The sequence below is a fragment of the Heterocephalus glaber genome, unplaced genomic scaffold (assembly GCF_053883595.1).
Source record: "Heterocephalus glaber isolate CG9 unplaced genomic scaffold, H.glaber_assembly_v1.0 deba00000676, whole genome shotgun sequence".
Taxonomy (NCBI): Eukaryota; Metazoa; Chordata; class Mammalia; order Rodentia; family Bathyergidae; genus Heterocephalus; species Heterocephalus glaber.
The window spans coordinates 1,524,373-1,536,967 of record NW_028258156.1 but is presented as its reverse complement, the minus strand read 5'-3'; the positions used below and the strand labels follow the sequence as shown (position 1 = coordinate 1,536,967).

General features: G+C 39.0%; 1 protein-coding gene across 1 annotated transcript in view; it reads right to left on the bottom strand.

The window, feature by feature from the left end:
• Cpvl (carboxypeptidase vitellogenic like) overlaps positions 1-12,595 on the bottom strand; it is a 125,960-nt gene that overhangs the window by 72,385 nt on the left and 40,980 nt on the right. Inside the window, 2 exon segments of the mRNA XM_087206592.1 lie at positions 3,270-3,401; positions 3,930-4,052. Coding sequence (XP_087062718.1) covers positions 3,270-3,401; positions 3,930-4,052 — 255 coding nt within the window.

The following is a 12,595-nucleotide window of genomic DNA, read 5'->3' as shown; positions in this document are numbered from 1 at the left end:
TCTCCAGCCACATACAGTTCTGCAGGGGCAGGGAGGAAGTGGCAGCAAGGTGGATTTAACTAGGATTATGGTGTAGCCAAAGGAGATGGAGGAAGAGTGAAGGGGCTTAAAGGTCAGAAATGTATGACCTTGGGTGTAAGTTAGAGAGAAGACTTGAGGAGCTGGAGATGATCGTGAGGTAGCAAGATCAACAGGTTGAAAAGGAACAGGTTGCAGGACTGTTAGAGTTGGTCTTTTAGCACAAGTGAGCTGAAGAACAGAAGGTAGTAGTTGGAGATAGATGCTTAAATTTGAAATTATGGAGTGTTTGGTGGTTTTATGTTTTGTTTTGATTTTGGTAATGGAAATGTACAGCTAAGAAGCAGAACATGAGCACTGAAAAACAGAAAGCTAAGGAATTGAGGGATTAAATATTAAAAGAATCGTCCATGCAGATACTGCAATCAGCAGGAATTATGACATGAGCAAGGCACTTAAGAGGCAGGAGTTAAACTAGCCGGAGAAGGAGTGATCCTGACACCGGTAGTTAAGTACTGTAAAAAGTGATGGAAGACATGACTTGCAAAGCTCAGTGCTTTAAGAGGAGGCACGATGAGAAGCAAGAAAGACACTACAACTATCCCCGTGAGCACAGTGGGAAAAGAAAGTAAGAGAGAGCACAGTCCTTATGTAGCACTGCTGCAGGGGACTCAGTATCATCACCGCAGGGCAATGGTTAGGGAGAGCAAGAAGATGAAGAGAATAGTTACAGAAGAGAACAAGGATCTGAGCGATGTGTGTGACATTAAGTTGCAAGGAGTTCTTTTGAAAGGACTTTAAAAAAGGAATTCAGAGCCGGGGATTTAGCTCAGTGGTTCTGTTGCTGCCTTGCAAGCACAAGGTCCAGAGTTTGATCCCTGGTATCAAAAAAAAAAAAATGAATTCAGTACATTTAAACAAATCATCAAGCATGAATTTAGGTTTCTTATAAGATATTATGACCCTAATTTTAGGTGAGGAAACAGACACATAAAAGTTAAGTAGTTGGCCCAAGAAACCCCACTGATAGTGGTAGAAAGAGTAACACATTATCTGCTGTCAAACAAATAAGGTGGGTGGTCCAGACCCACGAAGTTCAGCTCCTAGTTATAACTCATTTCACAAGGAGAACCCTGCAATCCAGAACACTGCCACAGGAAGGGAGATAAGACATGACCAAGGAGCAGCCATTGTGTACACTGCAAAATCTCTAAGCTATAATAGGATTTTTATAGAATGTCTGAAAACTACAGCACTCCAATTCATTGCACCCCATGGGCCCCAAAATCCTTACAATAAAATGTGTGCACATGTATGTATTACACTCTTATCTCTAAAGTCTCTTCCACCTGTGAGTTACTGCTTTTCAATTAATGAAATAATATTAAAGTATCAGAGCATCAAACAGGTTCAAGATTCTAGCATTTGCATTCTCTTTGATTTCAGGATTTCACTACAGACAATACATATTTCAGTCACTGATTGTTTACTGTCCTATTATTCTCCCCATTTTCCTTGAAAAATCAAAGGTCTTTATGTTTAAATTCATCACTCAAGATATTGGACCAATGATCAACAAGACATCCCAAGCCTTGAAGGTTTTCAGTTTTGTTGTTCATTTTTGTTTGTTTTTCTGATGAATCTGGTTGGGGAGAGACTCCATTTTATCTCCTGGGCCATATTCTTATTGTTTCTGAATACATAAAAGACTCAATCATTTCAACAGTCTTCCTAATCCAATGGGTTTCTAGGCTTTTATATCACATGCCACAATCACCTACCTGCTTTCTTCATACCTTCAGGCTTCTCAAATGTTCATGTTCTTTACACTACTTAATCCCTATATGCTTCTTCAAAAACATATCAAATATCTCACTTGCCACCTGGTGTCACGCCCCATAAAATTTGGTATTAATTCTAAAGGTTCGATCTTTGATCCCATCTCTGACTCCAATAGCAGATTGTCTAAAACCAATCTTGAAAATAATGTCATTGCCCAGAGTTCAATCCCTGGTACCAAATAATAATAATAATAATGTCATTGCAAGCTGGAACACAACTCTATATGTCTCCTCTAAGATCCTTCATCCTTCCTATTTACAAAAGCAGAAGAAACTTTGACTGTATACATAGCAGCCACATCTGGTTCCTGACCCAGAAAAGAGGGCCCATTGGAGCCCTTAGGGATGGCAGGGACTTCCCTCTCTCAATCCATTTGCACAGCTTGGTGCCATCAGAATTCAGAGTAAGGGTTGCCACTGCCTTGGGAAATTTCAGGCAGTGTCCTGAAAAATGAAGTATACTTGTATAATGGAGGATGACTTCAAGTTACTCCCTCTCTCTCCCAGTTCGTACTTCTCCTATTTTGAACTGAACCAGAGGATCAGCAGTAATCAGAAGACTATTACTATCAGGCTTTTGCCTAACTAACCATCACAACTGTAGGTATATATACTGTGATAGTATGTATGTCCAATAACAAGCAGATTAAAGTCCTCAAAATTTAGTCCTTGTCTCATGGACCAATGTGTCAAACAGAATGACTCTTTAGTAAACATAGCAAGCTGCTCCTAAGGTAGATTGTTTTAGCATGGCTTTTTTTTCTGCACTGGACCAAAACATTTAGCTCTCTTTATCATAGTATTTATTACCCTCTTATATTTTATGTAACCAAATGGATGAAAAATATAACCATATTATCAGATTCTCTAGTTTAATTTTAGGACAGCAATGTAACAACATTCACAAATACCAATGGCTCTTCATAAAAGTTTCAAATTACCACACTTCACAATCTTTGTTCCTAATACACAGGAACATGCAACACTTGGTGCACACTGTGGTCACTTTTCCAGCTGAACCTCTATTTATGGACATAACCCTTCTAAATTGCTTAGAGCATATGTTGTGCATCCACTTCCCAGGTTGCCTCTCTTCTGATTTCCATATGATCGGGTGTGCCTTTAAGTCCTACAGCTTTTAACGAAATCTGAATAGTTAATGAAAGGCACAGTTAGATAAACACTCCAATATGATTGCAGGTTTAAAACACAGACAAAGTAAATTCAAAGAAATGCAGACAGTTCTTTTCCTCATTATGCGTCCATTCATCTCCCTGGTGATCTGAGACAGTAGAACAGATATTCCTTCTCTCACACAGAAATGCTTGAGCACCATGGTGCTTCTACTGACTCCCCCTCTCCTCAGCTGGTTTTAATTGCTCAAGGGCAGCACAGGGCCCGAGAACTCACTTCAAAGGCCTTCTGCCAATTCTGCTCCTTGATGTGTTTTATGCACTCATCACACTGCTTCTGGAAGTGGTTTTTCTGCTTCTCATCCAACAAGCCAATTTCATACAGGAATGCTGCATAGCCCCCAATAATCTGAAGACAAAAGAGACATGTACAAATGCCAGAGAGAGAGAGAGAAAGATGGAGGGGTTGGGAAACTCATTTGGTTCACAAAGTAACCCTTTGTAATTGTCAATTTTGTGCTGGAATTGGCCAAGTAAGACAATCATACACATGCACCCCACAAAACACACAAGTTCACACCTGTGCCAGCACACACACACACACACACACACACACACACACACACAGATACAGATGCACACTCTATTGCACTCACAGTGAAGGTAGGCTGTCATAGAAGAGTGACATCTTCTACAACATAAAGTTGAAGATTTAAGTCATAAAGTCATCTAATAACTGCCCTTTATCAAGTAAGGCCTGTAAGGTAAGAATAGTGTTCTTCTGATCAAAAAGGATCTAATGGGCTGGGGATTTAGCTCAGTGGCACCGCATCTGCCTTGCAAGTGCAAGGTCTGGAGTTCCATCCCCGGTACCAGAAAAAAAAAAGGATCTAATATCTCTAAGAGACAAGAGGGAAAGAAAATTCAAGACACTTACCAATTCGGGATCAGAGTATGCATCTCCAAGAGCAATTCCTTTCAGGTGGATCTTGAATTCCCGCACAGGGTTGAGAGAGTGGATATAGTATGCAATGGTCGGTACATATTTCCCTGCATAAGACTGAAAAGGACAGAAGTTAGAATAGACAGTCACAAACTGAGACCAGTACAATTACATGTGCTTAAGCTAATTAAAATAACAGTGACACAGCAATACTTCCTTCAGAGGTACCATCTTGCCTTCACATTGCCAATTCCACAATAGCAAAAATCTCTGTCTCTCACTTCTTTTAACATACCCAACAGCACCAAGTGACATGTAAGTCATAGCTTAGGTACACCAAAAATAACAAACATATAATAAAAGTCAGCATTTTAACTTCCTTCCAAAATAAAATGATGTAAGACAGTGAACGCAATTCTCATAACTGTTGGGCTTTCTTAAACAGAAAGTTCCTTTCAAGCTTTATGAAAGGGAAAAAAATCTTGTCTAAACCTAAAGACTTCAAAAATCTATATAATGATACAAATTTTGAAATCAATGTATATTAAAGGAATAGATGGGGAAACAGAAAATAATATTTATTGGCCACTGAAATTTTCACTTGAATTTATCTTTATTCCCAATATTTTTGTAGCATAAGGTCCTTTTCCAAGGTCAAAAGATTTCATGGATATCCTTTCCTCTAACAAACATGATAATAGTTCTACTTTTAGACTATGCTGAAAAAAGTGCTACAATTGGCCCAGTAATATTTTTTAAACAATTTTGTATTTTTTCCATCAAAAGTTGTCCTCTTAGCATCTTGTATGTCTGATCCTAAATTTCCTACGTTCCAAATGAAGCTCCCAATCCCCAACCTTTCCTGAAGCTTCCCTTTCAATTCACGTTAACTCTGTCCAGATTGCTCAGCTCAAAAATCTTGCTGTCAATTCCTTATATGTATTTCTTCCTCTTGCATCCCACAAAAGTAGATCAGCCAAGCCTGCGAACTCTATGTATTCTATCAGAAAGTATTCACAGTATGGTGTTTTTTCATATCCTCATTCCATTACTTGCTCTGGCCACCTCTCTGGTTAAATGTCTTAGTAACTTCGCACCCACCTTAGAGTAAAAGCAAAGGGCTTTTCTGGACCATAAGGCTTACATAAGCCTTTCTCTCTTCCACTTTATCCACTACTATCTTCTTGCTCATTTTTCTCTATTGCTACTGGCTCCCAGACTGTTTTATACATAATCCAAGCATGTCCACCAGGCTTTTGCATTAGCCGTTCCCTCCACTGGAATGCTCTTCCTACAGACACCCATATAATTCATTTCCTCACTTCCTTAAATGAGCCCTTCTAAGAGACACTTTCCCTAGCCACCTATCTAAAATCAAATATTCCAGGCTGGGGATTTAGCTCAGTGGTTCCGCCACCTGCCTCACAAGCACAAGGACCCAAGTTCGATCCCTAGTACCAAAATAAATAAATAAATAAATAAATAAATAAATAAATAAATAAAAATATTCCTTCTTCCCTATTTGTATACACCCCTTCTCTCCTTTACTTTACCCTTAGTCTTTATCACTGTCCAATAAATTTACATTTATTTATCTTATGCACTATTATTCTCCCACCCAACCTAGAAGATCCCTGAATATAGGGCTATGCAACTGCTTCATTTATTAATGTCCACTGTGCCTGATGTTATTTGTTAGTGCTCAATGGACAGCTTTCAAAGGGATGAATCTTCATGCATTTCAAAAAAATGCATATATGTTCAAGAGGGACTATAACCCTCCTGTGGGTACCTTCAAGTACACAGATCCTTGCACTGTCTCCAGAGCTCTCCAGAGGTCTGTGGTTCAAAGGCTGGGAACCCCTGAGAGGTCTTAGTTAATCCATATCAGAGCCACATGCTGGGGACACCATTATGCACATTTCAAGATAGGACATCAGGACAGAGAGGTTAAGTGATGGAGCCAGACCAAACCTGGACCAGACCGTACTCCAAAATTTAAACTTCTTCCAAGTTAATAATAAAAAAATATAATTTATGTAATTTATACAAGATCTCCTCATTGATGCATTCCTCTTATGCAGTAATAAATTTTTAGGCAAAGTATTGAATCAAAGCAGTTTATTCATTCATACTCATAAGTACATTTTAGCTATAAAGATGTTTATATATCTAAAATTTGATTTTTTGCATAACTATGGTACGTTTTCTTTCTTTTGTACCAAAGATTGAACTCAGAACCTTGCACTTACAGGGCAGGCATGGTGCCACTGAGCTAAATCCCCGGCCCTGGTATGTTTTCTTGCTAGTGGCCATAAGTGGACATTTCTGAAATAAAATTTCTGTAAGATACAAAAAAGGACACCTCTTTGAGTAATTATTTCATTGGTAGAGACATATTATTTAGTCTTTATTCAATAATGGCTTACTGAACAACTCTTTTGTCAAAGGCATTAATGCTAGATACTTGAGAAGTCACAAAAATGAATAAGGCACAAAGCTTGCCCTTGTAAAACTCACAATGTCTTTTGAAAACACATTATGGAAACTTTGACTTAAATGTGATGGAGCAAAGTTTATCAATTCATGAATTATTACTCCCACAGAGTATATATTACCCAGCACAATGTAGGTACATAAAAACATACTTGATAAGTGACTCACCTAACATTATTTCTAAATATTTTTCTCTATTGGAAATTAGTGCAAATGCTAAAAAGTTTATCTTTTATTCAGTGATACTATCTCTCAGGCTTTCTTAGGGTTAGGCCTACCAGTGAAGCACCTGACTTCATTCTTTCTGAGATGGAAGGGGATACAGTTGAAATCACTATGCAGGTAGTGATTTAGCCTAAGACATCCACAATTTTATGGGCCCCTTCTTCCTGTGACCATCATGTGCACCTGGCCTATGACCAAGCAGGAAATTAAGAAGGAACACTCACTTGACTTTTGAGCATCTACTGTGAACCAGGTTATTTCACTTACTTTAATTTAAGTCCATTTACAGTAAACATTATTTTCCTATATTTTGCAATCATGAAAACAAGCAGGTCTGTGCATTTCAGTCATGTGCCTAATATGAATTCCATCTACAAAACCATCGTTTTTCACATAAAATCATACTCAAATCAGGAATGCACCAGGGGTCTCTCATCCCCCACACTAGGACCCAATCTTGTTTTTATCTATTCCTTGCTTCTAAGCTGATCATATATGAAAAACAAGACAGTTAGATGGCTAATTCTATAATCACTTCCATAAACAGATTCTTCAATATTCAGTCCACATCTGCTAACCTAATGGTGATGATACTTATCTCATTTTCCTACTTCTAGTCACAATCACACACTTCCTTGCTTTGTGACAATGTGACAAATCCTTCATTGCTTTTTTCATTAATCATTCCATTGGATGAGTGACTCAGGCTGTCACATGGCAGGCAATTATAGGACTACTTTTTGGAAAACAGACATAAAAACATATAAGGAAATTTCAATTTTCACCCTCTTTGTTGAGATATCTTTCTTTTTGTTTGCAAAACCAGGTTTATTCTTTCTGAAATTTTTATTTCTCAATTTAACAATCTCTGACCACCGCAAGTACTTCAAATGAAAATCACATAATAAATCAAGTATATTTTACCTAGTTTTCCCCTGTCTGTATATATTTTAAATAGAATAGAACCCCATATTTTAGGGGAAAGATTAAGATGTAACTCTCTTAAAATTAGAAGTAGCCTCTGTGGTCCCTTAGGCTTAGCCCTGTGATCTCGTATTTTTAAGAACGCTTGCTCCTTTTGTTCTGAGTTCTGTCCTTAATAATGACAATAGTAACCACAGCTGGAACTCTCAGTCCCGCCGTTTCTCTGACCTCCCCGTGGTGTTCACCAATGTGGGCAGCAGCTGGTCAATGGTGTCTATGAATTAACACTAAGCTCCTAACATCAGATCAGATCTTGGCCTCATAAAAGCTCAGAGCTACATCAAAGCAATTATAAAAGGAAAGAGAAAAAGTGGGGCCAGAAACTATCTGACACATTATTTTAGACTTTGGCAGTGACCTTCAAATAAAAAGTTTACCAGATAAAACATAAATATCTTACAGGACAATCCAAACATTCCCAATTGACACATCTGGATTTTAATTTCCCCTTATTCTTTCTTTCTAATATTTAGAGGAGCTTCAAGCTGCCAATTCTAGCACTGCTCTTGTTTGGTTAATTTTTCCTGTCGTGACCATATGTGAGCACACCTCCAAGAAGAAGAACAACCAAAGATATTAATGTGTTTGTACACACTTGCATTTGCTGGAGCTTAAAGAAGCAATAAACCTCCAATTTTCCTACTATACCAAAAAGATTTCAGAATTCAGCTCTCGATCTTTTATTTCCCCCATGAGAAAAAGGTCTCAACATCATAGTGGAACAGTAGTTTTGAATCTTGGTCTGTAATCTTTCTGAGTACTTAAATGTTTGGAAGAGCCTAATGGAAATCACGTGAAGAGCATATTGTACTTGTAAAAATAGTCTAGAGAGAATGTAATGCTTGGTTAATTATCCAGATGTGTAAAAGTACAATGAAATTAGACTTAAAGAAACTTGTAAGTGTGTATTCCATTTGAATCTCTCCCTTCCTACATGTTTCAACAACATTCATAGCTGACTTACTATACCCCTGCCACCTAGCTACTTTTCAGAGATGAAATAAGATTCCATATTTAAAATTAAGCTTCAATCCACTTCTCCAGAAGGGGGAAAAAAAGTCAGAGAATAATCTTACAATGGAAACAAAGTCCTCTGACAGAAATTTCACATATGTTTGCAGTTACCATTGTTTAAGCTATTCTCAGTCGGCTAAATTTCTTACTGAAGTTTAGCAGAAAAGAATAAGACACAGTTATAGTCAAACTCTGCCTTGCTTCTAGGTATACATTTCATGGTAAAACACACAGAACTTTATCAGTGACTACGAGCAATGGCTTTGGAAAAGATGCACCTAAGCCTAGGCGTTTCCCCATCCAGAGGTAGGCATTAGTTCCCACGCCTGCCTGGCAGAAAGAGTGGATGATGGATTTCAGCATCAGCAATGGTGTGTGGAGGACCCTGAGCATCACTGAGCCCCTTGCTGTGTTCTGCCCTGACTTACTCAGCCACTCACTGGGATGATGCTTCTTTGAAAAATTCATGCCTGGGCTGGTGAGAACTCCTCCACATCACCAGAAACAAAGGAAGTGGCTGGAGTGATATACATGCCTTGTCTTCCAACTCTTCCTAGATTATGTCAGAGCTGTCACTATACATGGTGATGGACTAGAGGGAAGAAGATAACTTTAATGGCTTAAAAATTAAAAACACAAAGGAAGCCACAAAAACGGGTGAAAACCCTGCGTATAATAGATAGCAGGAGCCAAGGATTAGGCGAGGGCAACCTTGACTTCATTTAGCCCTGGGGCAGATAGCATCTTATTCACTCAATACCATCATTTTCACTGAGGAGAGAAGTGTGGCCTTCAAAGGGCCAATTCAGAAAATTAATGAATGAGGAAAGCTGGAACTTCAGTGTTGTAGTAATCGCTACAACTTCCTAGACATTTCTAGACCATGTGTCATCTAATTTCGAGACCACATTGTTGAAGCTTAAAAAAATGCTTCTATCAAGAATATGATTTTATCAGAGCATCTCTTTTCTCTTGAATATGATCTTAAAAAGAAACTTGCAAAACCTACAGGCATAGACACACAACAGCTAGATTCTGATCTGCAGCCAACTTTTAGTCACATAAATTCATGCAAAGGTACGTGCTGCCTTCCAAACGGTACATTCTCTTTTAGTATTGGGAAGATGCATCTTTAAAAAAAAAATCCACTGTGACAAGCATAGGTGAAAAAGATGAATCTTTCTCCCTCTTACTCTGACCTGGGTGCCAATTTGGAGAAACCCAGCTTGAAGCCAGGTGACTCAACCAGATGAATAAACTTTTTTGTTTAAAATGAAGACTAGAGTTAATTTGACTTTTAAATAAAGAGTATGAACATTCTGGGCCACAGTCAACAAACGGAGCCCATTGTTTGCTCTCTGTAGATAGAATTCAGAAGGTAGCAGCTGCGTAATAGATTTAACTTAGCATTTCCTGCCCCAACCCAGACATCCCATCTAATCAGGTACTACTGATGTTTCTAGCTGCTCAGTCTGGAATGGTAGTTCACTTCAGCAAATGCTCATAATGACTTCTGATTTACTCCTGTTCTCCATGCATTAAAGACTCGATAAACATGTATTGGTTTGACTTGGATGGACTCTCCAAAAGCTGGAGGTCCAACGTGCAAACATTTCCATATGCCCTCGTTCAGGTTGCAGCTCAAACCTTGATTTTTTACAATACTAAACTCATTAAACAGTCACAAATCCATCTCCAATTCTAAAAGAAAATACTGGCAAGTGCAGACAGGCATAATTGAAAATAGACATTTGTCATGGGCGCAAGAGTTAAAACAGCTTGAATGCTATCTAATAAAATTCAGCAAGTTCCAAGCCTTGAGAAATAATTGCATTCCAAGGACCTCGAGTCTTTATATCACTTGAAACTTCCATTCACTCTATAAAACTTTATGATCAAAGCCAAGTCTTTATGATTAAAACTAAGATTTGGCCAAAAAGACAAGAGCTATTCAGAGAACAAGAGAGTTTCTTTTCTATTTATATAAGGTTATAACCCTGGGGAATCTGCAGGAAATATGAACAAAGATGTCTGACTCCCTTCCATGGAAAGAAGATCTGCTCAGGAGGAAGGAGACAGCGTTTGAAGGAGGAGGCCCAGCTCCAGACAGCATCTTCCCAAGTAGGACCATATCCTGCAGCTCATTCCTACACTACAGTTTTCAGGCTCGCAGCTTCCAATTCTGGATCCCCTGTTTTCTGGCTGGGAGGCACTGGTGAGCCATATCTAATGTCTCTAAGCCTCAGGCACCTCACCTGTAAAGTGGGGATAATGACAATAACTACTTTATGAAGTGGCAATGAGGATTAACTGAGGTAATACATTGCTTAGTAAAATGCCTGCTGTGTGATTCATTCTAAATAAATATTCTCATATGAGATCTACAAAAACAAAACATGAACTAGATGTTTTTGAAGCTCTTCTAGTCACCACATGCCCTGACTATGAACCCAAACCTAGATTAACAGGTTAATGGTGTAGGCCTACACAGGATGGTTCCAGGCCTATTGCTAGTATGGTTCTCCCATCCAGACTTTGATGTCAGCCCTCTACTTGCATGTTAGTGCTTATAACTCCCCTACTAAAAATATCTTCCTATGGGCAGGCAACTGTTTTCTATTCAAATACAAACATATTGGTAGTACTGGGCTTCACTTATCATGTCCTTTCTAATGGAAAATGAGCTGATACGTCTGAGTGGGGGATGAGAACAGAACAATCATGCCAGGAATGGAAGAGACATGGAGAAATAAGCTCAAGCACAATATAATCAAGGAGTGGAACACTAAGAGTAGGAGCCTGGGCATAGGATGGTCCTGGAAAAGAAGAGTCCCTAGGGCCTAGGACATATGGCAAGGTGACAGGAGCAATGAGAGGGAGATGAAAAGATACTGGAGAGTAATATCATCACTATTTTTACTTTATCTAATAGCAGCCTTTCAGGAAGCACTGTGCTTAGTATTCAATGACACAAATTAAGCAAACATGGCAGGAGGGCCCTGCCACCTCACTGTGATAGACCACAGTGCTATCAATGAAAGTTCTCAGACACTGTGCTCCCAACAGGACTCTATCCATGCAGACAAAAATAAAGTATCCCATTGAGCTCATAAGTAGTATTTAATTAGCTTCAGAGTTTTTCCTGTATTTGGCCTTCTAACTAACCAGGGACCCAAAATTTCTTGTAGAGGGAATCGGTCCTTTTCTGCCAATGAAAAGGTGCCCAGTTCAAACCTTACGCCTTGCCATTTGACAGTGGCCATCCATGGTTAAACTGCCCCATGCCTACAGTGGTCCACAAAGCTGGCTGCTCAGAGAACAATGGGCAATGTCCTTGGTCCTGGCACCTTCCTGCCTTCCAGTGAGGGCTATTTTACTTTAACTATTTAGTGAGACTTGAGGATGCTGAAGAGGACTGTACAGTGTGTCTGTGCCTCAGGAACAAGAGCAGTCTCGCTAATAGTTACTGGCTTGGAAAGGATAACACTTAAAAAGAAAGTTAATTATGGGAATTAAACGCAGCTTGTTTCCTTTTGAAGTGCATTTTTTTCATGCCTTGAGGAGGGTGATTTACAGACACATTTGTCTCTCTTTAGAGAAAATTAATTCCAGTTGGTGTTCTGGGCAGAAATAAAGAGAAGAAGGGAAAGAGACAAAGCAGCTCTCCTTTTCCTTTGCGCCCACTGCAGGCCCACACTGCTCTCTCTGGTCTGCACAGTGGGCCCCAAGAGCCTGGTATAGGACCTGACAAATTTTGTTGCTGTCCGTAAAAAAAAAAAAAACAACTTCTAAGGTCCACTTCTAAGCTCCATCTTCATCTTTTGGACAAAATAAACTATTTCTTTTAAAAATGATTTTGGTTGGGGACTTAGTTCAGCAATAGGTTGTCTGTTAAGCATGCATGAGGCCCCAGGGAAAAGACTCTAGGCTCCATCCCCAGT